Source organism: Talpa occidentalis, unplaced genomic scaffold (assembly GCF_014898055.3).
Source record: "Talpa occidentalis isolate TD23 unplaced genomic scaffold, MPIMG_talOcc4v2.1 talOcc4.8, whole genome shotgun sequence".
Lineage (NCBI taxonomy): Eukaryota > Metazoa > Chordata > Mammalia > Eulipotyphla > Talpidae > Talpa > Talpa occidentalis.
The window spans coordinates 49,472,910-49,500,052 of NW_023605194.1; the positions used below are offsets into that span (position 1 = coordinate 49,472,910).

Genomic DNA, 27,143 nt, shown 5'->3' on the forward strand with positions numbered 1-27,143 from the left:
GGAAAAAAGCAAAATGAAGGATTAAAAGCAAGTAAAAGGAATAGTGATGTTCAAATTGGGCTCATTTGTTAGCCTGGGAAAACAAATAAAGATGAGCAATTGCTGGGCTAATTTAGGCTGCAGGCTTGTGCAGCAAGGATAGGGGAAGATAGTTGCAAGGTAGTAAGTTTAAAGAATTTGAAAGAATGACTTCCCAAGTAATGACGAGGTTTGGATGGAAATGTACTGCTGAGATTCCACGAAAGGAGATTCAAGGTGTTCAATTAGCTTTTCTTTTCAGTAAAATGTTAAATGCCTGAGGTTAAAATCATGCTTTAATTTTGCCCCATGCTATCTGCAATAAAGCAGACCAGGAGCTGGTGTTGAGTGGGAGTGCATATGGTTGTTGACGTCATCCAGTTTGAAAGTTTATAGATAAGAGTTTTAAGGATGGGAAGGGAGTGTTAAAACCAGCTGCTGTGGGCTTCAAAAGAGGAGTTGTTTAGGAAGTCATAAAGAAAAATAGTCTGAAATCATCAGTGGGAAAAAGGAATAATGACTACCAATTTCTCTATTCTAAGATACTGGGAGGTATGTGGGAGGTGGGCAGGGAGTGGCACATGGGAAGAAGAATGAGCTGTCTTTATTTGTGGCAGACTATAAGGAAAGTAATGTTCTTAGGGAGAAACTAGGTGAAGAAAATGAGACAATGGCTGGATAACTTGATCAAATTTCTTAGTTAATAGCAAGCACAGGGAGAGAACTCAGAACACCTGATGCTGAGTCTATTGTCTGACCCTTTCTCAATACTAGAACTTACCAAGCAACTGTTTGATCTGTTATTGTTTCAATCACAGTATAGAGAGCAAAAACAATCCAGTACATCATCCATCGAACCTAGGAAGAACAAAAATACTTATGAAAAAAGACTAAAATTACTTGCAACTCTGAATGATTACATATATATGAAATATATATATAATATCTACTTCTAGACATATAGTATGTTGCAAATGTTGAAAGTGATGGTTTAATTCTCAAAAGGTTCTATATCTGAGCTCTCACATTACTATATTACCAGTCTTGGGATATAAGAATCAAAGAATAACAAATCTCTGGACCTGAGGCAATATAAACATAGAAATCTAAATGAAAGAATTGGAAAAAAAAGGATACATTTTCCTAAACTGGAAAAGATCTTACTATTATTGACATGCTTTTTAATGAAAACTATTAGCTGTATAATTATTTTTTATTTATTTTTATTTATTTATTTAAAAAATATTTATTTATTTATTTATACAAGCACTGGGTACAGTCAGAAGCGTGGGAGGGTGAGAGAATTCACCAGAGCCAGAGCGGGGAGCAGAGCAGGCAGAAGGACCGAAGTACGCTGCTGAGGGGAGCAGCGGGTGGCAGGAGAGGTCTGCGCGCCATGTGGGACCCTCCTCTGGTGGCTGGGGAGCAGCCGGGGATAGAACCGGCTCTGCAGAGGCTGCAGGCAGCTTCGCAACCCAGCACTCAACCGCTGCGCCACCCGGGAGGCCCTATATAATTATTTTTAAAAAAGATTTATTTATTTATTTATTTATTTATTTATTTATTTATTTATTTATTTATTTATAGAAGAACCAGGGCACAGGCCACATGTGCTGGAAGGTGAGAGGATTCACCAGAGACAGAGGGGGGAACAGAACAGGCAGACTGACGAAATACAACACTGAGGGGAGCAGCGGGCACGACAGGAGAGGTCTGCCATGCCATGTGGGACCCTCGCTGGTCAGCTGGGATTGAATCGGCGCTGCAGCGGCTGCGGACAGCTTCACAGCGTGGCGCTCAACCACCTGTGCCACCAGGGGAGGTCCGGCTATATAATTATTAATGAGATATATATAATGATATAACATATGGCCACATTAACTATGCCTGTGCCACCAGGGGAGGCCCGGCTATACAATTATTAATGAGATATATTTAATGATATAACATATGGCCACATTAACCATTAAATTTTGCATTCCTTATTTCTCAATACACAGCAACTTCACAAACCAAAGAACAATCCTGAACAATCACTGATATATCCATGATACCAGTCACCTGGTTTGAAAGTCTAGGTTAATGTTTTCTTCTTGCTCCCCTAAATATAAACCTGTAACCTCTCACACATCTGCCTTTTTCTACTCCAATACCACATGGTAGTTGCAACAGACCGAATGTTTATGTTACTTTCAATTTATATGTTGAAATCCAACCCCAAATGTGTATCAGGAGCCTTCATGAAGTGGTCAGCTCATAAGGATTAATGTCTTAAAAGTACTTTTTCTCCCTTCCCACCAAGTGAGGACACAGAAGATGGTCATCTATGAACCTGGAAGTGAGTCCTCACCAGACACTGAATCTTCCCATACCTTGTTCTTGGGCTTCCAGTCTCTACAACCATGAGAGATAAGTTTCTCTTGTGTATAAATCACACAAAAGAAAGTATTTTTGTTAGAGTTGCCCAAATGGATTAAGACAGAAGTTCAGGACATTTTTACCACCTGCAAGGAAAAGGGCATCCAAATAGATCCCTAAGACTCTGATATCCTTTGTACCAATCCTTGTTATAGAACTCGACCATGTTAATTTTCCTAGAACGCATCCCCCTCCCCCAATTTATACCTTTCTACCTACCTGAGTACATAGACTCTGTTATTTCTCAAGTAGGTTGGATTTTTGCTCTTTTGTTCAATATTATAATGGCTAATGCACAAAACCACGACAACCACTGGCTAGTGACTACTAAGCTCATCACATTTATTTATTTATTTATTTGTTTGTTTATTTATTTATTTATTTGGAAGTAAACATAATTCTCAAGATTTTATTATCTCATAATAGAAGATGAAGCTTAGAACTGGATCACCTGGCCCTTTCTCTTATCTACTCCCAGTTCTAAAATCTCTTAATAGCCAACATTCTTTTAGATCTGCAGTAGGGCTCAACACATTCAAGTCTCAGCACAATCTTTGTAGTTTCAGCCTTTTACAGAAAATTGGCTTAGTCTGTCCACCATAGTCCACCATAGCCACTCTGCTTCCTGTCATACCACTGCTTTCCCTGGGCATAGAGAGAATCCTTGCCCTTCTTGTACTGTGTCACTTTGTGGGGCTGATGCTTGCCACACTTCTTACAGAAGGTCTGGCGGGTTTTAGGAATGTTCACCATGCTTGCGAGAGCTCTGTCGGCATGGAGTCATCACATTTATTAATCCACATACTTCTCACAACTTTACGAGGTAGAAAACATGCATTATTTCCAGTGTAAATAAGGAAATGGTGGCACAGAGAAGTAAAATGACTTGATCAAGGTCATTTAACCAGAATTTGAATTCAGGATGCACAGCTTTGAAATTAGTGCTATTAACCAATTATATCACCGAGAGTAAGAAAATATGAGATGATGAAAAAATTATGTCTTTATAAGTAATTATAAAACTGGTCTAAATATTTAGTTTTAATACAGATGCTTGTTTGGGTATTCCCTAGACAAAATAAAACTATAACCCAAGTAGTTTTTAAAGTTTTCCCTTTACATGGACAAATAAATTAAAATTAGTCATAAAAAACTTGAAGCAGTGTATTTTAAAATATGAACAATACCAATTCATTCTGATTTACAGAGACTCCCAAAAGCTTAAAAAAGTTGTTGAAAGTAAATGACAGCATTCTTTACCTATATCTGAAATACGAGGAAATTGATTAAAAGATTATATTACCTCATGAAAGGAAAAAAGTTAGATCAGATGCTCTTTCTCGCTTTTTACTTTCATGAATTCTCTTAAATCCTTCACTTCTGTCAATTTCAAGCTTTTGTCCCAATATGGGGATTTTCTTCCAGGGCTAAGATCCTATGTGTTTTCTCCCTGTTCCTTCCTTTCCACAGCAACATAATGCTCTCATATGAGTTCATTCACTTAGTATTTTCAAATCTAAAGTACTAATTCAGTACTTTTACCATTACACTATGTTTGGAAGGTTATCCTTTGCAAAAAAATGAAGAAAAAAGACTGCAACAGAACAATTCACTTTTCTAGAGCTAAATGGGGTCTCAGAAGCTTTTTTGAATTATATATCTTTACTGAAAGAAAAAAAAAAAACAAAAAACAACAACTGTAAAACTATAACAAGAGAAAACTGCTCTGATTGTTTCTCCCATTCTACCCACAGAAGGACTCTTGAGGAGACTTCAAGAAACCTCAGTGCTCCATGCGGCAGAGATTTAAAAAACCAAAAACAAAACCAAGTCTGATAAACTCTTATTTTATTGAAGGCCAAAGTAAATAAGTTTGGAAGGTTGCTGAGCTGGTGGGGGATGGCTGAAGGAGGCACAGTCCACTTTGAAGCATAAATAAGGCAGCTTTTCAAACAAAGGATGTCATCAGACCAGTCTTTTCAGTTCTCCAGGATTTCCTGGTTCTCTCCTTCTCCACTACTCAGCACAGAGATTTCAGTGAAAACATAATCTTTTTTCCCCAGGGAAGTGGATGCTTAAATTACATTGTCTCTCTCATAGAGAGTTTAGGAAATATTCAGAAAAATAAGATTTAAGCCAAAGCTCTTTATTTTTCATTATTTCACTATTTTATAACCTGTTTATGATTGTGATCTTTCACATGGATAACTAAATATTCCACAAATAGTTTCAATGTACCTGTCAATAGTCAGGTGGAGGTGGAAAGGACTGTACAAATAGTAACTACACAATGATACTCCCAAAATGACCAGTTCACAAGTGAATCAGAGCTGCTGCATGTCCCACAGATTTCAAACACACCTTTGCCTTGGTAAAATCAGGTAATTACTCAGTTTTCAAACGACACTATCACATTAGTTTAAAAAAGCACAATAAATAAGTGCTTTAAAATGTATAATGTCTATTTCTAAAAAATAAAGCATTTATCTAGGTAGTTAGAATATCCAATAAAGTCAAATATAAAAAAGGAAAAAAAGAAGGTGTTCCATGCCTTTTTTTGTTCAAGAACAACAAACTATCCAATCTTCTGGACATATTCCTTGGGTATAATTTTATATAAGCAAAATTTATGCATGTTTTCAATGAATAAATTCTTAACAATCTGTTCTCCTAAACTTATGGATTTTTTTTTTTGTACTCTAATAAGGAGAAATATGACCTTGGGCCTCCCCTGGTGGCACAGTGGTTGAGCGCTGGGCTGCGCCCGCAGCCTCTGCAGCACGGATTTGATCCCTGGCCACTGGCAAGGGTCCCACATGGCGCGCAGACCTCTCCTGCCGCCCGCTGCTCCCCTCCGAACTCTGCTTGTTCTGTTCCCCGCTCTGGCTCTGGTGAATTCTTTCACCCTCCGGCGCTTCTGTATGTACCCAGTGCTTGTATAAATAAATAAATAAATCTTAAAAAAACAAAAGAAATATGACCTGAAATATTATTGAATCCGGGCAATAACTAAACAAATTCAGTGAGTGTGTGTTCTTCATGGGAGCAACCATAAAGAAAGACAACCTTGAAAAGATATTGCTTTCTTTTTTCTGGTAATGGATTTAGTTGGGCTTTTATACCAAATGATTGCTCAGCAAAGCTTTTATTGAAACTACACCTCAGAGCTGCTGGGTCTACTGTTTAAGGCTTTACCCAAAGGAAATAGAGATCAAGGTTAAAAAAAAAAAAGAAAAGAACAGGTCACAAATTATAAACGTGTGAAGATAAAGTATTCTTTTTCATTTGATAAAATATTCTTTATAGAAGAAACAAGAAAACATTAATAACAAAATACACCACTAAAATCCAGAGATCAGAAGACAACATTCACATTGATATTCTAATGAATGTATTTAACCAAATATAATAGAAATAATTGCTATTAATGTTACATAAATAAAAACCAGTAACTTAGCAGGTAACTTTAATCAATTACAATCCACCTTTTAACAAACAGGGGGGAAAGGTTACTAGCATCATCTTTGTTGATAAAAATTCATTTTTTAAGGATTTATTTATTTATGCATACAAGAACTGGGGTATAGGCCAGAGACAGAGAGGGGAACAGAACAGATTGACTGAAATACTGAAATACATGCTGAGGGGAGCAGTGTGGAAGCCAGGAGAGGTCTGCTGTGTCATGTAGGTATCTCTCTGGCCAGGGATCAAACTCCTGCTGCAGTGGCTGCAGACAGCCTCATAGGCTGCGTCCTAACCCCTTGCACAATCAGGGAGGCCAATAAAAATTAGTTTTTAAATAAATTGTATTTTACAAACAGTTACAAATGTAAACAAATAGCATTTTTTTCCAGTTAAGAAACAATTGGTAACATCAACAAACTGTTGTTTAAATATTTTCAGAACAATGAGTAACAAGAAAGCTGTACACAACTTTTTCTTATGTCTCTTTGACCCCATGGAATTGAATTACCCAAAGTGAAACTTATAAACACTAAGATGGATGTACAGATATACACCCTACTTTTTTTTATTTTTTAAAATTTTTTTGTGTAGAAGATCTGGGGTTTAGGCCAGAGGGGCGGGGTCAGGGGTGGAGGTGAAGGGGATGAGAGGATTCACCAGAGACAGAGTGGGGAGCAAAACAGGCAGATTTACTGAAATACACTGCTGAGGGGAGCAGCAGGTGAGACAGGAGAGGTCTGCTGCTCCATGTGGGTAGCTCTCTGGCCAGGAACGAACTGAGGCCTTAGTGGTGACAGCACTGAGACTTAGGCCCTACACCACCAGGGAGACCCTACACACCCTACTTTTAATCAATATTTCATATCAAACATAATTTAGATAACTACTAAGAACTCAAGCAGCATCACTACATGTAACATTCATTGTTATAACTGTGCCCAACCCTATTTCATGTCATGGGAATAGAAACAAGAATATGACATTTTCTACTCCCAAGGATTTAACATTTTACTGGAAGAAAAATGAGTAAATAACTGTGACAAAAAGTGTGCAGTTTTTTTCCTACAGTAGATAGCCTAGCTCTTAGCATGAGTCAAGATCACAAGAATGTGAGGAAAGCTTATCAAAGAGACTATTTATAAAGCTGTGAACAAGGCTCAGGAAAACCAATAAAGGAGAGTAGTACACACTTGAGTAAGCAACATCAGGAACTGGTATTACAAGGTACAAAGGAGGAAGGAGAGGAAAAGGTTTCCTGGAATCTGGAGAAGGTAACTGGAAATGAAAGGCATAGCCTCAGGTGGACAACCAGTGGTGGTAGCAGGGAGCAGAGGCAGAGAACTTACTGTAGCTTCATGCTCGTCTTGCATTATGGTTTCCTGCAAAAGCTTCTCATGGGCCGAACCCAAAAAGAAGCCAGAGCGTATGCAGTCTATATGAATCAGTCTCTTGGCTATAAGCAAGACAGAGAAATACAGAGAGAGAGGGAAAACTTCATTCATAGGGCAAATGTACCAGCACTACTCAGCCTGTCAATTCTTTTAAACATAACCAGGATCAAAACCATTTCTCATCACTTTCACAGATACCTCCCCAGCCCAAATGAGCATCATCTCCTTGTGGATTATTCCAGTTGCATCCTAATTGGTCACTCTGCCTTGTCTGCTATTTTTCTTCCTTTCCCACTTCTGCTCCAGTTACACTTGTACTCTTACTATCCCTGTGTGTGTTGATAAGTTCCTGCTCAGGACCACTGTGCATGTTGTTCCTTGCCTGAAATGCTCTTTCCCAAGTTATCCATTTGATTGCTTTCTCACTGGCTTCTGAACTCTGCACAGAGGTTTTCCCCAACTACCTTGTTAACAACATTAATCTCTTAACTCATGTATCTTGTTTTATTTTTTTCTTTTGCACATATCACATCTGACAGATACTTTAACAAATACTTCTTGCTGCCCTCCTTCTCTATATATACTTCCTACTATAATGTAAACTCCACAAGACAAAGACCCATTTTATTCACTGCTGAGCCCCCTAAGCCTGGCACAGAATGTGCTCAACAAATGTGAACAGACATGGGGTTGTATATAGCTTTTAGTAAGGACTGCAAAAGGCTAGACAGTAGTCATGAGGTAAAGACATGATGGGTAAATATAAACTACTCGACCAAGAGAGCTGGTTTTATTTTTTATTTTAAAAAAGATTTTATTTTATTTTATACAATAGCTGGAGTACAGGCCAGAGGTGCAGGAGGGTGAGAGGATTCACCATAGATAGAGTGGGGAGTAGAACAGGCAGACAGACTGAAAGTAAAGAGAGCTGGTTTTAAAAGGAAAAAAGGAGGGTGGCAAATAAAAGGCAAAAAAAAAAAAAAAAAAGCAAAATGAAAAGCATGTTAACATCCTCAAGGATTGAACATTTCACCAGGAGGGTCGTGAAATTCATATCATGGGAAAGCAGGAATACTTGATGGAACAAGATCCCAGATAAGACAGACAAGAATAAAATTAGAAAGACTGGGCTCAAGAGAGAAGCAGGGATGCATCTTCCTCTGGGATAGAAGGAAAGGAAGTAAAGAGGATCAGTGCTGGACAGCAGGTTAGAGTGGCTCACCACTGAATACTGATAGCTTCACACTGCAGAAAGAGGGCAGGTCATCTTTTCAGGCTGGGAATGGGTGGGAAGAAGTGTGAATTTAAGAAGAGCAGTAAAGGTTTAGAAAAGTTGTTTAGGGGCCTCCTTGGTAGCGCAAGGGATTAAGCATTAGCACTGTGAAGAAATCTGTAGCCATGGCAGCACCAATTCCATCCCTGGGCAGGGGACCCACATGACCCACATAGAGCAGCAGACCTCTCCTGTCTCGCCCGCTCCTCCCATCAGCAGTGTATTTCAGTCAATCTGAAATACATGTTCTGCTTCCCACTATGTCTGGTGAATTCCTCATACTCCTCCAATACCTCTGGCCTGTACCCCAGTTCTTGTATGCATAAATAATTAAATCATTAAGAAAAAAGTTGTTTATATGAATGGGAAAGAGAGCTGCCTTGGGTAGATATGGAATAATTTATGTGACCAATGATGCCTTCAGTTGCTGTGGGTGTCAGAGCTGGGGGAGATAATGAAAGATACTGTCCTGTTTCACTAGGACAGTGAAATAAGTGGAGGAGAGAGTTGCAGCTTGCTGTCCACAAAAGGCACAGTAGAGTTGTGGCAGGGAAGCGACCCAGCCAGGGTCCGGGCCAAAGTCTCTCTGCCATGCTCTAAAGTTAAGTGGGGCCAAGTGTTCAGTTCCCACCAACAGAGTATGTGTATGTCTCCACAGGTTCTTTTCTCTTCCTGTCGGCTGGCAGGGCCAGGAACAAAGTGATGCTGAAAAGTATGTGTTGAAGATGGGCAGAGCCCCAGTTCTTCAACAACTGACTGCATGAGGACAATTTCCTGCTGAAATGAATACTAACCTGGACTGTTACTTGAGAGAGAAATACATTCTGTATTTCATCAGCCATTACATTTTTGTTATCTATTATAATTAGAGTCACTTAGCCAACCCTAATTTGAAAGATTATACTCTGATCTCTGTAGAAAAGGGGGAAGCAAGGTGATAGTACCAGTAGCAGAATGAGGTAGGCACCAGTTACAGTGTTACTGGCTGCTGTCTGTGGCTTGGCTAATGCCCTGGTTGGTGGTGTGCTATCAGCATAATGATTTGGAAACAGAGAAGAAGACTACCATCTCAAGAAACTCTGGTTGAGATACCCTTAGTGGACTCTCAAAGTGTTTGAGAAGCAATAGGAGGACAGGAAGGAGTGATGCTCTCACGCAGCATTTTGGGAAGAGGCAGAGAAATACCATTTTAAATTACTTTGTTAGCCTTTTTAAGTATGATGCCTATCTGCGTAAATTTGTTAATTATCATCTGCACTGTTAGTATACATGACTTTAGTCCCTTCTGCTTTGAATATGCCAAGAAATAAGATAAATAAGATAGTTAGAAAAATACATATAGTTTAAATATATTCTGAGTGGGAGGTGCCAAAATATCCAAAGAATAAAGTGCATAAGTCAGTGGGAAGATTATATGAAAAAAGTTCTATTTTACTTACTTTGCTTTGTTTTCTTTCCCAAGAGAATAACTAAGTGACTAATATGATAGCTGGTACAAAATAGGGGTTCAAAAGTATTTTTTTTAAGATTTATTTATTTCTGCATGCAAGAGCTGGGGTGCCACACTCTGCCAGAGGTGCAGAGGGTGAGAGGATTTGCCAGAGACAGAGTGGGGAGCAGAACAGGCAGATCAACTGAAATACACTGCTGAGCGGGGGCAGCAGGCAAGACAGGAGAGGTCTGCTACACCATGTGGTTAACTCCCTGGTTGGGAATGAACCTGTGCCACAGTGGCTGCCGATAGCTTGCCCCTTACGCCACCAGGGAGGCCCCTCAAAAGTACTTTTTTTTTTTAAGATTTATTTTTTATTTATAAAATAGCTGGGGTATAAGCCAGAGGCGCAGGAGGGTGAGAGGATTCGCCAGAGACATAGTGGGGAGCAGATCAGGCAGACAGACCGAAAGCACTGCTGAGGGAGTAGCAGGTGAGACAGGAGAGGTCTGCCGTGCCATGTGGGACTCTCCCTGGCCCGACAGGAATCGAACCCGCACTGCAGAGGCTGCGGACAGCTTCATAGCGCTGCACTCAAACCGCTGGGTCACCGGGGAGGCCCTCAATAGTATTTCTTAAAGAATTAATAAACTGGACTGCAAACATGACTATAATTTCCATCTTTCCTAATTATCATTTACTAATATTCTTTTGAAAGTGGTCACAATGAAATGGCAATCAATCTTCAATCCTGGATCATTTTACTCCTTATATTTTTCATGAATAATGTGATGAATATTTTAAATTAAAATAAAATATTTATAAATAAAATCTTCAAATGGAAGCTTGAAATCATTTTAATATAAAAATGAATGCATTTTCCAAGAAAACACACTCCTATACAAGCAAGTTCCTTTGAAAATTATGGAGTCATCTGTGATATAAAACCATAGTGTCTAAAATTACATTCTGGTTTATATAGTGCATGGATCAGATTATCCTACTTAACATGCCAGCACTTGCTTTATTATTACTCAAAATCCATGAGGCTTTTATAAGGTCTTAGCATTTCAGAAAAACCCAGACAGTCATGTGATGGTGTTCTTAGCTTTACTCTCTCAAAGGAATTAGAGGATATTTTAAGCCTGAGTGAATACTGTAAAATGAACATACCCATAGGCTAAATTTATTATCAAAAGACCATACTCCATTTAATAGGTATACATTTACCTATCCCTGATGACAAAAAGTAGCCCTCATTTTATAATCTTATAACATTTTGCAGCAAAATAAGGTTTTATAATGTATATTCCTAGATAATTATGAAATTTAGAGGTAGGATCAAGGTCAAACAAATAAAGCAAACAAAAGACTAAGTGCAACTATAAAATAATCCTCATGGAATCTGTCACACAGGTTGAGAGCAATGTACAAGCCCCAAACATGTAGGGGATTTCATATCCTAGCAGATTTACAAAAGTTATAGATTAGTATTAGTTATGGCAAATTAAGTAAAAATGCTTTTAAAGATTGTGTGTAACTCATCCTTGCTATGCTATAATCAGTATGATATTATAATAGCAAGGGTGCTAACAATGGCAGGTTGCATGATGAAAAGAAAACTAATGTGGTATATAAATTTAATAAATATTACTTAGTGGCTTTTTTATATATATATTTTTTTAAACTTTTTTTTTTTAAAGAGGCACGTATTTTATTTATTTGTTTGTTTGTTTATACATGCACTGGGTACAGTCAGAATCGCGGGAGGGTGAGAGAATTCACCAGAGCCAGAGCAGGGAGCAGAGCAGGCAGAAGGACCGAAGTACACTGCTAAGGGGAGCAGCGGGGGGCAGGAGAGGTCTGCGCTCCATGTGGGACCCTCCTCCGGTGGCCGGGGAGAAGCTGGGGATCGAACCAGCGCTGCAGAGGCCGAGGGGAGCTTCGCAACTCAGCGCTCAACCGCTGCGCCACCAGGGGAGGCCCTATATATATTTTTAAAGATTTATTTATTTATGCATACAGGAACTGGGGTACAGGCCAGAGGTGGAGGGGATGAGAGGATTCACCAGAGACAGAGTAGAGAACAGAACAGACAGATTGACTGAAATACACTGCCGAGGGGAGCAGCAGGCAAGTCAGGTGAGGTCTGCTGTGCCATGTGGATAGCTCCCTGGCTGGGGATTGAACTCATGCTGCAGAGGCTGCGGATAGCTTCATAGGTTGCGTCTGAACCGCCTGCACCACTAAGGAAGCACTAATTATTGACTATTATATACAAAGTTTTTTTTTTTTAAAGATTTATTTATTTATTTATACAAGCACTGGGTACAGTCAGAAGCGCCAGAGCCAGAGCAGGGAACAGAACAGGCAGATGGACCGAAATACACTGCTGAGGGGAGCAGTGGGCATGGCAGGAGAGGTCTGTGCGCCATGTGCGACCCTCACCATTGGCCGGGGATCGGACCGGTGCTGCAGAGGCTGCGGGCAGCTTCGCAGCCCAGCAATCAACCGCTGTGCCACTGGGGAGGCCCATATATACAAAGGTTTTTGACATGAAATAGTCACAAACCCTGATGTCAAAGTATTTTTATCCCCAACAGGTTTTAAAGGGAGGGACTAGTAAAAGATGACATATAAAAAGATAAGAACAGGGTCTCCCTGGTGTTGCAGAGGTTAAGATGCAACCTATGAAACTGTCCACAGCCTCTACAGCATGAGTTCGATTCCCTAGCTGGCCAGGGAGCAACCCACATGGCACAGCAGACCTCTTCTGACTCACCCATTGCTCCCCTCAGCAGTGTATTTCAGTCAATCTGCCTGTTCTGCTCCCTACTTTGTATCTGGTGAATCCTCTCACCCCCACTCCCACACTTCTGCCCTGTACCCCAGCTCTTGTATGCATAAATAAATAAATCTGAAAAAAAAGATAAGAACAGGTGATTACCAGCACAACTATGGTTTTATTTGACCTAGCATGTAACAAATAATTTATTATACATTATTCATTTGCATTGTATGAATGATAACTTTACTTTCAAATGAAATTCTTCCTTAATGGCTCCTACCCCCTCCAAAGGTCATGTGTAATGTTTGTGCACTGTACTTTTCCTTCGGAGTAAGTCCGTGTAATGGTTTGTACATCTGCATGTCTGTTTGACTATGACAACTCATAGGAATCAAAATTGTCTTGTTCGTCATTACAATCCCAGGTCCTAGCACCCTGTGCCTGGGAAAACAAGCACAAAGAAAAGCTTTTACTTAAGTATTTCTTATATTTGAAGGTCTCTGTCAATGCAGGTAACTCAAACAAGCAACTTTGGACTATACACAGTACTTAATAACATAGAAAATATCAATAATTTATTTTGTTAAAGTTGTTTTCAAGGCCATCAGAGATTAAACAAGTTTCCAATGTCTCTTAATTTCAGTCTTTGAATCATAAAGTAATAAATGCTGGTCTTTAAGAAAAAAAGAAAAATTACATATGCCTAATGATTTCTATTATAACCACATTAAGTAAATCCGGAGCACAAAATGCTAAAATATGCTTCACTGGGAGAAAAAAAAAAATCTTTGCTGAGTCTGAGAAGAAATAAACACTGCTAAATCTCAGACCACCCAAAGAGAACTTTATTTTCTGACCACTATTAGGTATTCATTCGTCAACTCATTCAACAATTCATTCTACAACACATTTCAGAAACCTTCTAATATAGAATTCTTTAGAAACAGTATAGAGCTGAAAAGATTTGTTTCATTTACATTATGCAATAATTTGGTTACTTCATAATGACTTTTCTCCATTAAAAACAAAGAGGAATAAAATGTGAGAAATCAATAGAAAAACTCCCTCTTTTACCCAACCCAGATGGCTCAGCGCTGGGATTTTTTTCCCCAAAGCTGTGCCAAGTTAGAAGCATGCTTGAAAATAAGTTAGTTGAAGTTTAATCCAAAGTGAATAAAGACCATGGTTGAAAATAATTTTTTTTTAAAAAAAAGATGGGACATGTATTGAGGCAGACTACATAGGTAAGTCTGATTTGGGTTTCCTCAAAAGTTTTTTTTAAAGATTTATTTATTTATGCATACAAGAACCAGGGTACAGGCCAGAGGTGCGGGGTGGAGGGAGTGGTGGTGGTGGTAGTGGTGAGAGGATTCACCACAGACATAGCCAGGAACAGAACAGACAGACTGACTGAAATACACTGCTGACGGGAGCAGCTGGTGAGATAGGAGAGGTCTACTGTGCTATGTGCACAGGTCCCTGGCCTGCTAGGGATCGAATTTATGCTGCAGAGGTTGTGAATAGCTACATAGTGCTGTACTTAGCCCCTTGTGCCACCAGGAAGGCATGTTTCCTCAAATTTGAGGTAGTTTTCTCTACACTTCTTTGCCCCATTTGAGGATGTCATAACTTTCTACAATTCGCCAGGACTCAAATGTTTGGGAGTCACACTTTAGGATACTGAACTCTCAGTAACATGATCATTGTAGTTGGTGGGTAACACTTCTAAAGACCTCACAGAATATCCTGTTATTTTGAAGGAGAAAAGTCTCACATAAGATATACGTATCAGGTGTTAAAATAAATTAATTGGGGCATATTATAATTAAAAATAGATACCTCTGCCACAATGTGGCCTTGGACTTGTTCATTGTTATTAAATCACAGAAGTTTAGAGCAAGAAAAATGCAAGATGTTTAAAAACTAGATGACAATTAATTTAAAAGGAGAGCTGAAAGAAGGTGCGAAAATCCCAAAATGCTTATAGGAACTATTTCCAGGTGGAAAATTCAGGAAAGAATGATCTCTAAGTCCCAAAAATAATTCTCTTCATACGCATTGATTGAGAATTCACACTTCACTTTTTACATTTGGTTAAAGTCCCCATTGATTAATTTTGGGTAGTGAGCATTTGTAAGAGACACAGTTTCCTTTTAATGCATCACACTGAATTTTTCAGGATTTGAGCACGGGGAAGAGTCCACTCAGAGAGGGTAAACTGGGCTAAATGGCCATTCTATTGACCATCCAAGTTTCCATGCTAAATTGTCATGCTTCCTTCTTTCCCTTAGTGTTTCCAAAGAACTGATCTATTATATTGTTTACCTGAGGCATTCCCAAAGGCTGGCACTGCTTCTCAGCCACCTAGGTCCGGTAGTTCCTCATCTATTTTCACATAGTGAAATTTTGTTGCTATTTCTGCAAGTGAAATAACCTAGTCACTAACAGCTAAGCTCTTTAGTAAGAACATAGAAACTGGGAGTTTTATAGTAAAGGCTCAGCAGCATTTATACCACATGGAAAAACATAATCTTCTTGAGAAGCAAAGACTGGTAGCAAAAAATTCCAGGAGAATAAATTTCTGTCATGACCATAAATGAACCTCTGTTATTTTTGAGAAATTACTTTTCTGCAAAAGCATGTGCAAGTCAACCTCATGAGGACTGAGGTTCACATTTAGGAAGAGTAGAGAGAACCAAATAATACAGCACAGGAATGCTAGGGTAAGGATGGGCTGGGTGAATGCCACAGTGAAGGACAGCAGAAAGGAAGGAAGGAAGGAGGAAAAGAAAGGAGAGCGGGAAAGAGGAAGGGAAGAAAGGAAGGGGAAAAAAGAAGAGAAAAGGAAAATAATTGTGTAGGGAAAACTTAGTGATATAGACAAACTGTGTATGGACAGTCTGACCACATGGTAACTAGGAGAAAGTCCTACTCAATATCCTTACCCCCAACCCCAACTGTATTATATGATGAATTTTGCTAATATATTTTTCTACATTTAAATTTGTCCATCAGTCTATTTACATACAAATGTTTTTAAAAAATTGTTATTTAGTGCCATTTGTATACCTTTATATTAAAAAGTACAATGTGTCATAATAAAATAACTTGTCATCGATAATTTTGAATTTACTATAAATAAAAATCACTTGCAGATTAAAAATAAAAATAGGGACACTTAGGCTGCCTTATCACAATGAGCTGAGAGAGGGCAGTCAGTTGTTTCAAAGGCAAACTCCACGAGTATTTCTGACAGGTGACATGAGTTGAGAACATGCACGACATTCTTGTGGCTTCACCTGGGAGCCTGTTGGAAATACAGAAACTCAAGTACAGGGCACACCTACTAAATCCGAATGGGTACTTCAAGGCCCCATGTGGATTTGCAAGAAATGCTGAGTAAGGCTGTTCTGTGTATGTTCTGACAGTATTAGCTAGAGGAAGGTGATATCATTCATGAGGAGAATGTAAGAAAAGCGTTGGGTTTGGAGAACAGCTGATGAACTCAGTTTTATGTAATAAGTTGCTGAATGTAAATAGTTAAAATGCACCCTTGTTTTCATAACCCTAGGCACATTGTCATAAAAAAACATAAACACAATGCATAAGACTGGATATAATCAACATATTTTGAATCACTATCTTGCACACTTGAAACTAGTATAACATTGTATGTCAATTATACATCAATTAAAAACAAACTAAAAAGCTTTAGCCCACCTATGAAAGGTACTACTCATGTCTATCAATTGAACAGACAGAAGTCAGGGGCCAACTACCCAGGGAAGGGTGAGCTAAAGGCTCTTCTACTTCAGAGTTTCGGGAGGGAGGTTCCTTTTATCAACCCATTCTAAGAACCCAGAGTTACCTGAACACTGACCACTCAATGGAGACTCCCTTCTGAAGGAAAAAGTGCTCTTAGAGTCTCTTCCCTGAGAGTAACCCTAAATTTACATACATTCAAACATCATGTCAATGGTTAAAAACAAAAACAAAAACAAAAAACTCACAATTGTCTCCAATAATTTATTTTGTCAATCTTGTTAATAAGGATATGACATAATAAAACTGAAGTGTTAGGTGTTCATTTAAGTTACCTGTTGGAGACCTTTAGAAGTTACTATTAATATTTCTGTGAATTTTTAAGACCTTTGGAAGATTTTTTTCCCATTTACCTGCAGAGTTTGGATCTGTGGTATTTAAAGAAAAAGGGGGACCTCCCTGGTGTCACAAGGGGTTAAGTACAGCACTATGAAGCAATCCACAGCCTCTGTAGCATGAGTTCGATCCCCAACCCACATGGTGCAGCAGACCTCTCCTGACTCACTGCTACCCTCAGCAGTGCTTTTCAGTAAATCTGCCTGTTCTGTTCCTGACTCTGTCTCTGGTAAATCCTCTCACCCTCCTCCCCACCCACCCCCACCTCTGGCCTGTACCCCAGCTCTTGTGTGCATAAATAAATAAATAAATAAATCTTTTTAAAAAAGAAAAGAAAAAGGAATCAGTCTACAGTTATTTTGATAGTTGAGACAGAAAAAGTGTAAGATGGATTTGCAAATTTTAATATATTTTGAATTTTTTACAGTTTTCTAAAGAATGTACTCTTTTATCATTTCCATTACATTTCTGAAGTAACATTTCTCTTAAGCTTTTAAAATTACATGAAGTTTTGGGGAAAGATTTTGTTTTTTTTACTTAGCTAAAATCCTCAGGAACTACTCCAGCTCTTATATTTTTAGGAGGACCTTTGACAGTGTGATGGCAATCTGGATGACAATCTGATTATTACAGCTGTAGTTGGTAAAGCATTCTATTTCAGAAATTACATACTAGAGAGGTGATGTACTTATCTGAGCATTCCAAGGTTATATCCTGGAAAAGGGAAAATTTCTCTGCACAAATAATATAACCTATAGCTAAAAATGAAAAGGATCAGGTATATCTTCTATTTCTACAAACATTCCATTTTAAATATAAGCTTTAGATATTTAATGTTTTCATTGTAACTTAAAGCTAGCTAGCATTGCATGCTTAAACATTTCTCTTTTGTCAGCCCTTTTTACACACTTCTTTCCCCCTACCTTAACTATTTCCAGTGTTTGTAGTAGATTTATTCAAAGGGACAATTCTTAGATATTCCTTAAATTTGTTGCTATTTTTGTTTCCTTTTTAAAATTCATCCTACTTTCTTTACAGCCTTTTAATTGTTATTTTTCTTGCTTTGTGTGTTGAATGTTTCATTTTTCTTCATTTTCAAAAAAAGGCTTTTAAGATTATTCAAGAAAATGAATTGATAGGTATTAACGTAATGTTGATTTCTGAATCTGTCTAAACTCCACTTTTGATTTTCTCTTGAAGTTAATTATTATCTCTCCATTTTTTAACTTGTTGGAGGGTTTTCTCCAAATTAGAGAGGTTATGGTTCCTGAACAGAGAAAGAGGCGACAGAAGGCTGGCTGCCTCGGAACACAGTTCTCCCGCAGAGAGGGTGGTGGCTGTTGTTTCTTGGTTGCTGTAGCTTTATGATTTTAAGCTGTTCCATCACCAGGGATTAGGGTGGAGGTGGTTAGGCCTCCCTCCAATTTACGACTTAACATTTCCTTTAATAGAAACAGTGGTTTCTGTCCCTGTTTTTAAAAACCATTTCTATTGGCACTACAGTTGGTGAAATTCTTCCCAGATATTAGCAAGAGTCTGACTTAGCCTCTACGTTTAAATGTTACTGCAAGAATTTTTTTTCTTTATGTTTTCCAAAGCATTTGCATGTAAAGCTACAAAAGACAGCTGTAGTTGGCTAGCTGCATTTTAGCTTACATCTTAGTGGAAAATTGTGGGAATTCAATTTACTTCATAAAGGTTAAGGGTACTCTGATTCAAAGTCTAAACATTTATTTATTTTTTTAGATTTATTTATTTATTTATACAAGCACTGGGTACAGTCAGAAGCGCGGGAGGGTGAGAGAATTCACCAGAGCCAGAGCGGGGAGCAGAGCAGGCAGAAGGACCGAAGCACACTGCTGAGGGGAGCAGCGGGGGGCAGGAGAGGTCTGTGCGCCATGTGGGACCCTCCTCCAGTGGCCGGGGAGCAGCCGGGGATCGAACCAGCGCTGCAGAGGCTGCGGGCTGCTTCGCAACCCAGCGCTCAACCACTGCGCCACCGGGGAGGCCCCTCAAAGTCTAAACATTTAGAAGTGATTGTGTTAGGTATTCATTTAAAACCCCGTGAATTATATAATCTAATTCAAATTTAACACTTGTTTTCTAAAGTGGATCCATTGTAATGATCCTGAAATGACTGATATAATTGATATAAGGAATTGATACAAGGAAGACTATAAGTCACTTGATAATTATGATAGCATCAGTTTCTTCAGCAGTGAAGTTATATACTGATATATATTGAATATATATAAACATAATACTTATATAAGTAAACCTGACACAGTAAAAAATTAGGCTTACAAATAGTCACCACCTACATTAAGTAAATGTAAGGTTTAGTTCATTAAAGGAGAGTGAACTGAATAGCTATTAAGCTGACTATTAAGGATAGTGCATTTAAATTGTGATTTTACTTATCATATCTTGATTCACAAAAACTATAACTCAAAACAAGATATACATATATCACTGTATGTTAGCTAACATTTAAATTTAAAACTATTGTTAAAGACTGAGAAAATGATGATATGTCTTACAATTTTAAACCTATGTCCTATGTGAACACATTCAGAAATCAATGTTAATGATAATTCTTATTTGATGTCACAGTATAATCCTTTTTATTTTTTAAAGATTTATTTATTTATGCATACAAGAGCTGGGGTACAGGCTAGAGATGTGGGGGATGAGAGGATTTACCAGAGACAGAGTGGGGAACAGAACAGGCAGACTAACTGAAATACACTGCTGAAGGAAGCAGTGGGCAAGACAGGAGAGGTCTGCTTCAGCTTCGCCATGTGGGTTGTTCCCTGGTGGGCCGGGGATGGAACTCATGCTGCAGAGCCTTTGGATTGTTTCATAGTGCGGTGCTTGACCCCTTGTGCCACCAGAGAGGCCCAGTCACAGTATAATTCTAACACAAATATCCCACTTATAAAGTCAATTTGGAAGTCTGGGGAAAACTAGTAGACTAAATATACTTTTTTTTTTTTTTTAAAGAATTTTTTATTTATGCACATGTAAGAACTGGGGTACAGGCCAGAGGTGCGGGGGGTGAGAGGATTCACTAGAGACAGAGTGGGGAACAGAACAGGCAGACTGACTGAAACACACTGCTGAGGGGAGCAGCGGGTGAGGCAGGAGAGTTCTGCTGTGCCATGTGGGTAGCTCCCTGGCTGGTGGGGGATCGAAATCATGCTGCAGAGGCTGCGGATTGCTTTATAGTGTGGTGCTCAACCCCTTGTGCCACCAGGGAGGCCCTGAATATACTTTTTTAAACTTCATTCACACCACAAATCACAAATTTTATTAAAACAATAAAGTGGTTTTAAAAATTGTATATATTCAGAAAATAAAGAGCCCCTAGGAATTAAAAACAGAAAAGCAGATATTAAAAGATTATTTGAAAGTAATTAGATGTTAGAAGATAAAATTGAGGAACTCTATCATAAAATAGAGCAAGAAGAATGGGAAAGAGAAAAGATCAGAAAATGAGAGAATTAGTCCAAGTGACTTAATTAAATAAAAGAAATTCCAGATAAAACAAATAGGAAAAATGGGTGGAGAAAAATCATTGCAGATACCTAGAGCTGAAAAACAAAGGATTTCTAAATTAAAAGGGGCTACTGATGGGGGGGAGTTGCAATTGTATGGGGAATATAAAAATAAAATTTATTATTTTAAAAATAAAAAAATAAAAAAATAAAGAAAAAAAAAAAGAAAAAAAAAAGAAAAAAAAAAAGGGGCTACTGAGAATTTAGCAAATCAAGTACAATCCACTCGTACCAAGGCACATCATCATAAAATTTTAAAACAATAGGGACACAGAAAAGATCCCATAGCCAAGTATGAGTCAGTGGCTTTGGGCTTCTCTATAGTGAAACTAGAAGCTGCAAAACAATGGAGAATGCCTTCAAATTTGAATGGAAAGTGATTTCCAATCTTCTATCTGAGGAAGCTTGCATTTCATCAAAATGAAGCAAAAATGTGAAAGAGGACAGGAGATTAAGAAATCCAAGTATCGGAGCCTCCCTGGTGGCGCACAGGGTTAAGCACAGCACTGTGATGCAATCTGCAGCCTCTGCAGCATGAGTTCAATTCCTGCCTGGCCAGGGAGCAACCCACATGGCGCAGCAGATCTCTCCTGTTGCGCCTGCTGCTCCCCTCAGCAGTGTGCTCGGTCAGTCTGCCTGTTCTGCTCCCCACTTTGTCTCTGGTGAATCTTCTCACTCCTCCCCGCATCTCTGGCCTGTACCGCAGTTCTTACATGCATAAATAAATAAATCTTTAACCAAAAAAAAAAAAGAAAAAGAAAAAGAAATCCAAGTATCCAAACAAGAGCCAGTCCAGAATATCTAATGGTTGAGAATTCACTGAGAAGAAATTCACAAAACAATGGTAGAGTTTGGGTCTAAATTTGCTATAAGAACGGAGAATATCAAATCCATAAAGAAAGAGCCAAAACAGTGTGTAATGACAAGGAAAACAAACTATTATACGAGAAAGGTGTGGTATAATGGTAGGATACTGTAGAGAACAATGCAAATAGTACTTAGTGGTTCTGTATTAAGTACTGATTTAAATATGTTATGTCCATTAACTCATATTAATTCTTACAACCACTTGAGAAGGAAAGTATGACTGTTTTCATTTTGTAAATAGGGAAACTGAGGCATAGAAAGGCCAAATAATTTGCTCAAAGATAAAGCTAAAAATAGGTACACAGCGATAACCAGGCAGTCTGGTTTTAGACTCTGTGTTCTTTCTTTCTTTCTTTCTTTCTTTTTTTAAGATTTATTTATTTATGCACACAAGAGCTGGGGTACAGGCCAGAGGTGCAGGGGGTAAGAAGATTCATCAGAGACAGTGGGGAACAGAACAGGCAGATTGACCGAAGTACACTGCTGAAGGGAGCAGTGGGCGAGTCAGGAGAAGTCTGCTGCACCATGTGTGTTGCTCCCTGGCTGGGGGATCGAACTCGTGCTGCAGAGGCTGCGGACAGCTTCATAGGTTGCATCTTAACCCCTTGCGCCACCAGGGAGGCCCTAGATTCTGTGTTCTTTATCTCTGTAATCTACTGCTTCTTTCTAATTTGCCTAAATAATATAAATACTGAATATTGATCCAACCAAATTATACTGTAATGACAATGGGAGTTATAAGGGCAGGGAAATATGCAAATGTATGGTGTCTCTGGGTAATTACTAATTCATCTTTAATAGGAGAAACCTAACTGATGATATCTATCTGAAAAATTAAGAAATAGCAATATAAGCATGTTACTTAAAGTATGGAAATAAATATTAAAAGGCTTAAGGAGGGGGCCTCCTGGTGGCGCAAAGGGTTAAGATGCAACCTATGAAACTGTCTGTAGCCTCTGCAGCACGAGTTCGATCCCCCGGCCAGCCAGGGAGCAACCCATATGGCACAACAGACCTCTCCTGTCTCGCCCACTGCTCCCCTCAGTAGTGTATTTTGGTTAGTCTGCCTGTTCTGTTTCCCTCTCTGTCTCTGGTGAATCCTCTCACCCCCTGCATCTCTGGTCTGTACCCCAGCTTTTGTATGCATGAATAAATAAATCTTAAAAGAAAAAATGCCTGGGAGACACTTCTTGACAATAAAGAAAAGTTATATAGTATGTTTATTCCCTTTTTCTTGACCCTAAAACTAAGATAACTTCAGATTTTACCAATTGACAATAATTGTAGAACTGTATTTGGTATATTTGTTCATTTTTATATCTCTCAAATATTCAGTCAACAATTAAGTCTCTTTCAAGAACCAAATCAGTAGGCTTTTAAAGAACGATTACCAGATGTTTAAAGAGGAATCGCTCAGTTTTCCTGATCTTTGTTCTTGCACAGTACATCTCAGGACCACATGTCTGATTTTGATTTTTTAAGGGCTTTCAGGCATTTTTTTTATTGTCATTTTCTTCAACATTCTTAGAATAAAAACACTGGTTTCCTAGAAAAGCTACAGTAATTACACAAGGCTTGGGAGTAAACACTCTATTTTCAAGTCATGAGATGGTATAAGCCTGAAAAAATTTGCACAACCATGCTAATTCATCAGTAAGTTTACATTTCAATTATTGCAAGACTGAAAGACTTTAAGTAGGCCATATCAGCCACACTATACAGGAAATTATATCCTAGGAAAGCTCTGCTTTAAAAATAGGCAAAGGAAGAAAGGAAGGTTGCCAAAATACACAGCACTTTCCATTTGTTTTGATTTGAACACAGCATCTGTTTTATCAGGTGCAATCTACTATTTGCAGGCTTAAAGGGAATGGTAGTAGTTAGGGGGGAAAGAAGTAAATTAACCAAAAATGTTTACTTTCTGAAAATAATTTTGAAGTAGATACCAGTGAAATTTAGGTAATAACCAAATACCACAAAAAACAAACAAACAAACTGCATTTTGGATTAGTGGTCAGACTACTAGCAGAATCAAATCAAAGTTAAATAACTAGACCAATATTTAAGAGATGTACAATGCTCTTGTAAACACAATTCAATATTTTATATATACATAAAATTCAAATCTTTTCTTATTTTCTCATTCTTTCATAAAACACTGAGTAACTACTATATACCAAGTACTGTTGTAGGTATGGGAATATACAATTAACAAAACAACAAAACTCTTTGGAGCTTATTTTGGTGGGGAAAAGACACATATGAATAGTAAAATAATATCAAGCAGTAAAATGGCTATAAAAATATAACAAGGAAATTTTCAGAAGGTTAATTTTGCTAAGAAACTCAGGCAAAACAAATTAAATTTGGATGGGATTACCACATAAGGAAAATTTATTAGGAGAGAGTTCTGATAAATCTTATAATCAGAGGTAAGCTGGGTGGTTTAGTGGGGACTCAATAAGAAGACACTATTGACATTTTTTTTTTTTTTTTGGTCAGGAATAAGTTTAGTTTGAAAATACTTAAAAACTGCCAAGAATTTATAGCACTTTCAAAACTTCTAATTTCATCCTTAACCATCTGATCACAGTTGATTTAGATTGCTTATGTGTCCTGCCCTAACACTGGTTAAGCTGCCTCACTGCCCTAACTGGAACACATCCATAAATTGTGGGCACTGGAAGGTTAATCAGAAACACACTGGCTGGTTAGTTGTGAAAGCTGTTTACATGTGTATATGTGTGTGTGTGTGTGTGTGTGTGCGCGCACATACAGTGAAGTTAGGATTCTCAACTATTTTTTCTATAGCATGGTAGAAGAGAGAATAAAATATTAGAAATCAAAGATATCCAGTGTGGTACCAATTATGCTTTTATTATCCATGTGTCACTGGGGAAGTTAATTCACGTCTCTGAGTCTGCAGTATTGACATATTTGCCCTGCATACTTTACAGACTTGTAATGAGGACCAGTAAATTATTGTGGTGTGCAAAATAAAGTCTCTTTTCCCCAAAGATGTCTATTATGATCCCAAGACTATCCCTATGAACCTGTGAATACGTTAGGTTACGTGGTAAGGGAGAAATCAGGTTGCAGATGGAATTCACATTGCTCATCAGCTGACTTTTCTGATTGAAAGAGGATTTGAGTTTCATCAATGGCCACACTGTGATCACAAGGGTCAATGTAAGTAGAAGAGGGAGACTGAAGAGGTAGGCTTAGAGAGATAGCTGCGTGAGATGGTCTCTGGCCAACACAGTTGATTTTAAAGATGGAGAAACAGAGCCATAAGCCCATGAATGTGGGCACCTTGTACAAACTAGTAAAGGAAACAGATTTTATCCCAGTCTCCAGAAGGAATGGAGCCCTGTGGGTCCAATTCATATTTCTGACCTTGAGGACTGTAAGAGAATAAAAATTCATATAATTCTTAGCCAATAAATGTGTGGTAATTTGTTACAACAACAATTGGGAAAAAATGCAAAAATATTTTAAAATTGGTAGGAAATTATATAAGATGCTATTATTTATCCAACAAGATAAGATAGCTCAGATTAGTCTTTAGCATACTTGATGGCAGATAACATGACAACCAGGAGATCTTCAGAGCTGTATCATATTTTCTTCTCAAAGGCAGATGTCCTCCGTTTCCGGTTTCAGTGCCTAACCATTTTGCTCTGAGTTCTTCTTTTATTTGTGAAGCAGAGTTGATTACCATGTAATTATCAAACCATTTCCAGCCACCAGTCTTTCTACTTCTTTAGTTTCTCTTAATTAACATTATTCTGTTTCTCTCAAAGAGATGGTAAAGAACTTTTTCAGAGTCATATTACCACAGCAAAATTATGTAAAGGTAATTTCCACTTTGTTGATAATGAACAATTCTCTTAAAACAACTGTAAAATATGTTAAGTATAATATGCTAAAACATCATTGTTTTAGAGTTTTTCTCACTGGTCTGATTAAGAAAGCTAATAGACTCTTTCCCATAGATGAAAGTATCTTAATTTATGATTTAGAATTCAAATGTCAGGGCTATGTCATACTTATTAAACCCAAATTTATAAAATTAATGCAGTAATAAAAATTTAAGTGTACTAAGGAAATAAAACACAAATTCATGTTAAGTTTTCAAGATTAACAAAGTTAAACTGACTCACATTGAGGAATAGAATAATATTTTTTTTTTTTTTTAAAGATTTATTTATTTATTTTTACAAGCACTGGGCACAGTCAGAAGTGCAGGAGGGTGAGAGAATTCACCAGAGCCAGAGCGGGGAGCAGAGCAGGCAGAAGGACCGAAGTACACTGCTGAGGGGAGCAGCGGGCGGCAGGAGAGGTCTGCGCGCCATGCGGGACCCTCCTCTGGTGGCAGGGGAGCAGCCGGGGATTGAACAGGCGCTTCAGAGGCTTCAGGCAGCTTCGCAACCCAGCGCTCAACCGCTGCGCCACCGGGGAGGCCCTAGAATAATATTTTTACAATAGTACTTAGGTCAACCCCTAAATGTTACCATCTTTTTAAACATTACAGGTTTTATTTCTTTTTATTATAATTGAAGATCTTTTTGTTTCTTACTGTTATGGCCCTACCTTTTATTTTAGGGAATGGTATTTTTGTGCCTTCTGATAATATCGTATTATTAGTGTCTCATATAAGTTTCAACTTCAAACACAAATAATACACAAAGACACACAGCAGTGCACCAGTTATTATGTATCCTGAGTGTATAATGCCTAATGGTGGGTTCAGATTTGAGAAATATATCACCCTGTACTTCAATTGTACAGTTAATTCAATTCAGGAAAAAAAAATCTCATAATAACTGTCTCACAAACATTCAACATAAGGGGGTATACAATGGCCCATAGTATATGCCCCGGCTCATATTTTCATGGTTTTTGAAAATATGGCTATCTTTTAAAAGAGAATTCCAATAAAATATTGTACAGTAGGGCAAAGTGTTGCCTCTGGACTGAAGCAAGGGCTATGAAGTTTTACACGTTGCATGGTCTAAGTGTAAAATTTGACAGTAATCTCATGTCTTACTGAATTTAGCAATAAAGAAACTGGGGATGCAGTTTCATGTTTTGGGTTTTCATCTAGCCATTCTAATGATTAGTTTTTACTTTGTTTCATAAAATTATTGGTCTGTGACTTATTGGAAATTAAAAAAGCAAAACAAAAATGGTCATTTACTGCAGGTACCCTGGGAATCACTGTTCATGGAAGATAAAAGTTAATTCTAAAAATTAATATACGCCAATACTATGAAACAATAATTGAAGGATTTATTACAACACATGTTAAAATATGTCACTTCAAGTAACTTTTAAAATGACTTTAAATAACTAAGACTAAGACAAAGTGATTCCATCACTTAAGACTATTTCACCAATCCTAGATCCAAGATGTATAGTAAATGGATAGGAAAATTTCAAAGCTCAACTAAGTAACTTTTCTATTTCCACTCAATATATGCCACCTTGTAATGGATTTGTATTTACTTCAAAAATTAGTTTTATTAAAAGAGTAAAATGGTGATTTTAAAAGTTCAATAGAATAGGTAAGGTATCATAACCTCCACCCAGCCTCCAAAAAGATAAAACAAATCAAAATTAAAAATTATCATAGATCTCTGATCATTTCATAAAATGGATAACAAGACTATCTCTGAATACCCCTTACAAAGAAACATGCCAATATGCCTAGAAGAATTGAAAAGAGGTACTCAAACAAATCTTGCACATAATATTTATAGCAGCACACTTCATA

The 27,143-nt window shown here is 38.0% G+C and overlaps 1 protein-coding gene and 1 pseudogene across 1 annotated transcript in view; both read right to left on the reverse strand.

Annotated features, from left to right (window-relative positions):
* Positions 1-27,143, reverse strand: part of REEP3 (receptor accessory protein 3) — a 90,879-nt gene that overhangs the window by 18,824 nt on the left and 44,912 nt on the right. The window contains exon 3 of the mRNA XM_037497332.1: positions 800-876. Coding sequence (XP_037353229.1) covers positions 800-876 — 77 coding nt within the window. The remainder of the gene's footprint in view (positions 1-799; positions 877-27,143) is intronic.
* LOC119234408 (60S ribosomal protein L36a-like) lies at positions 2,873-3,342 on the reverse strand (annotated as a pseudogene).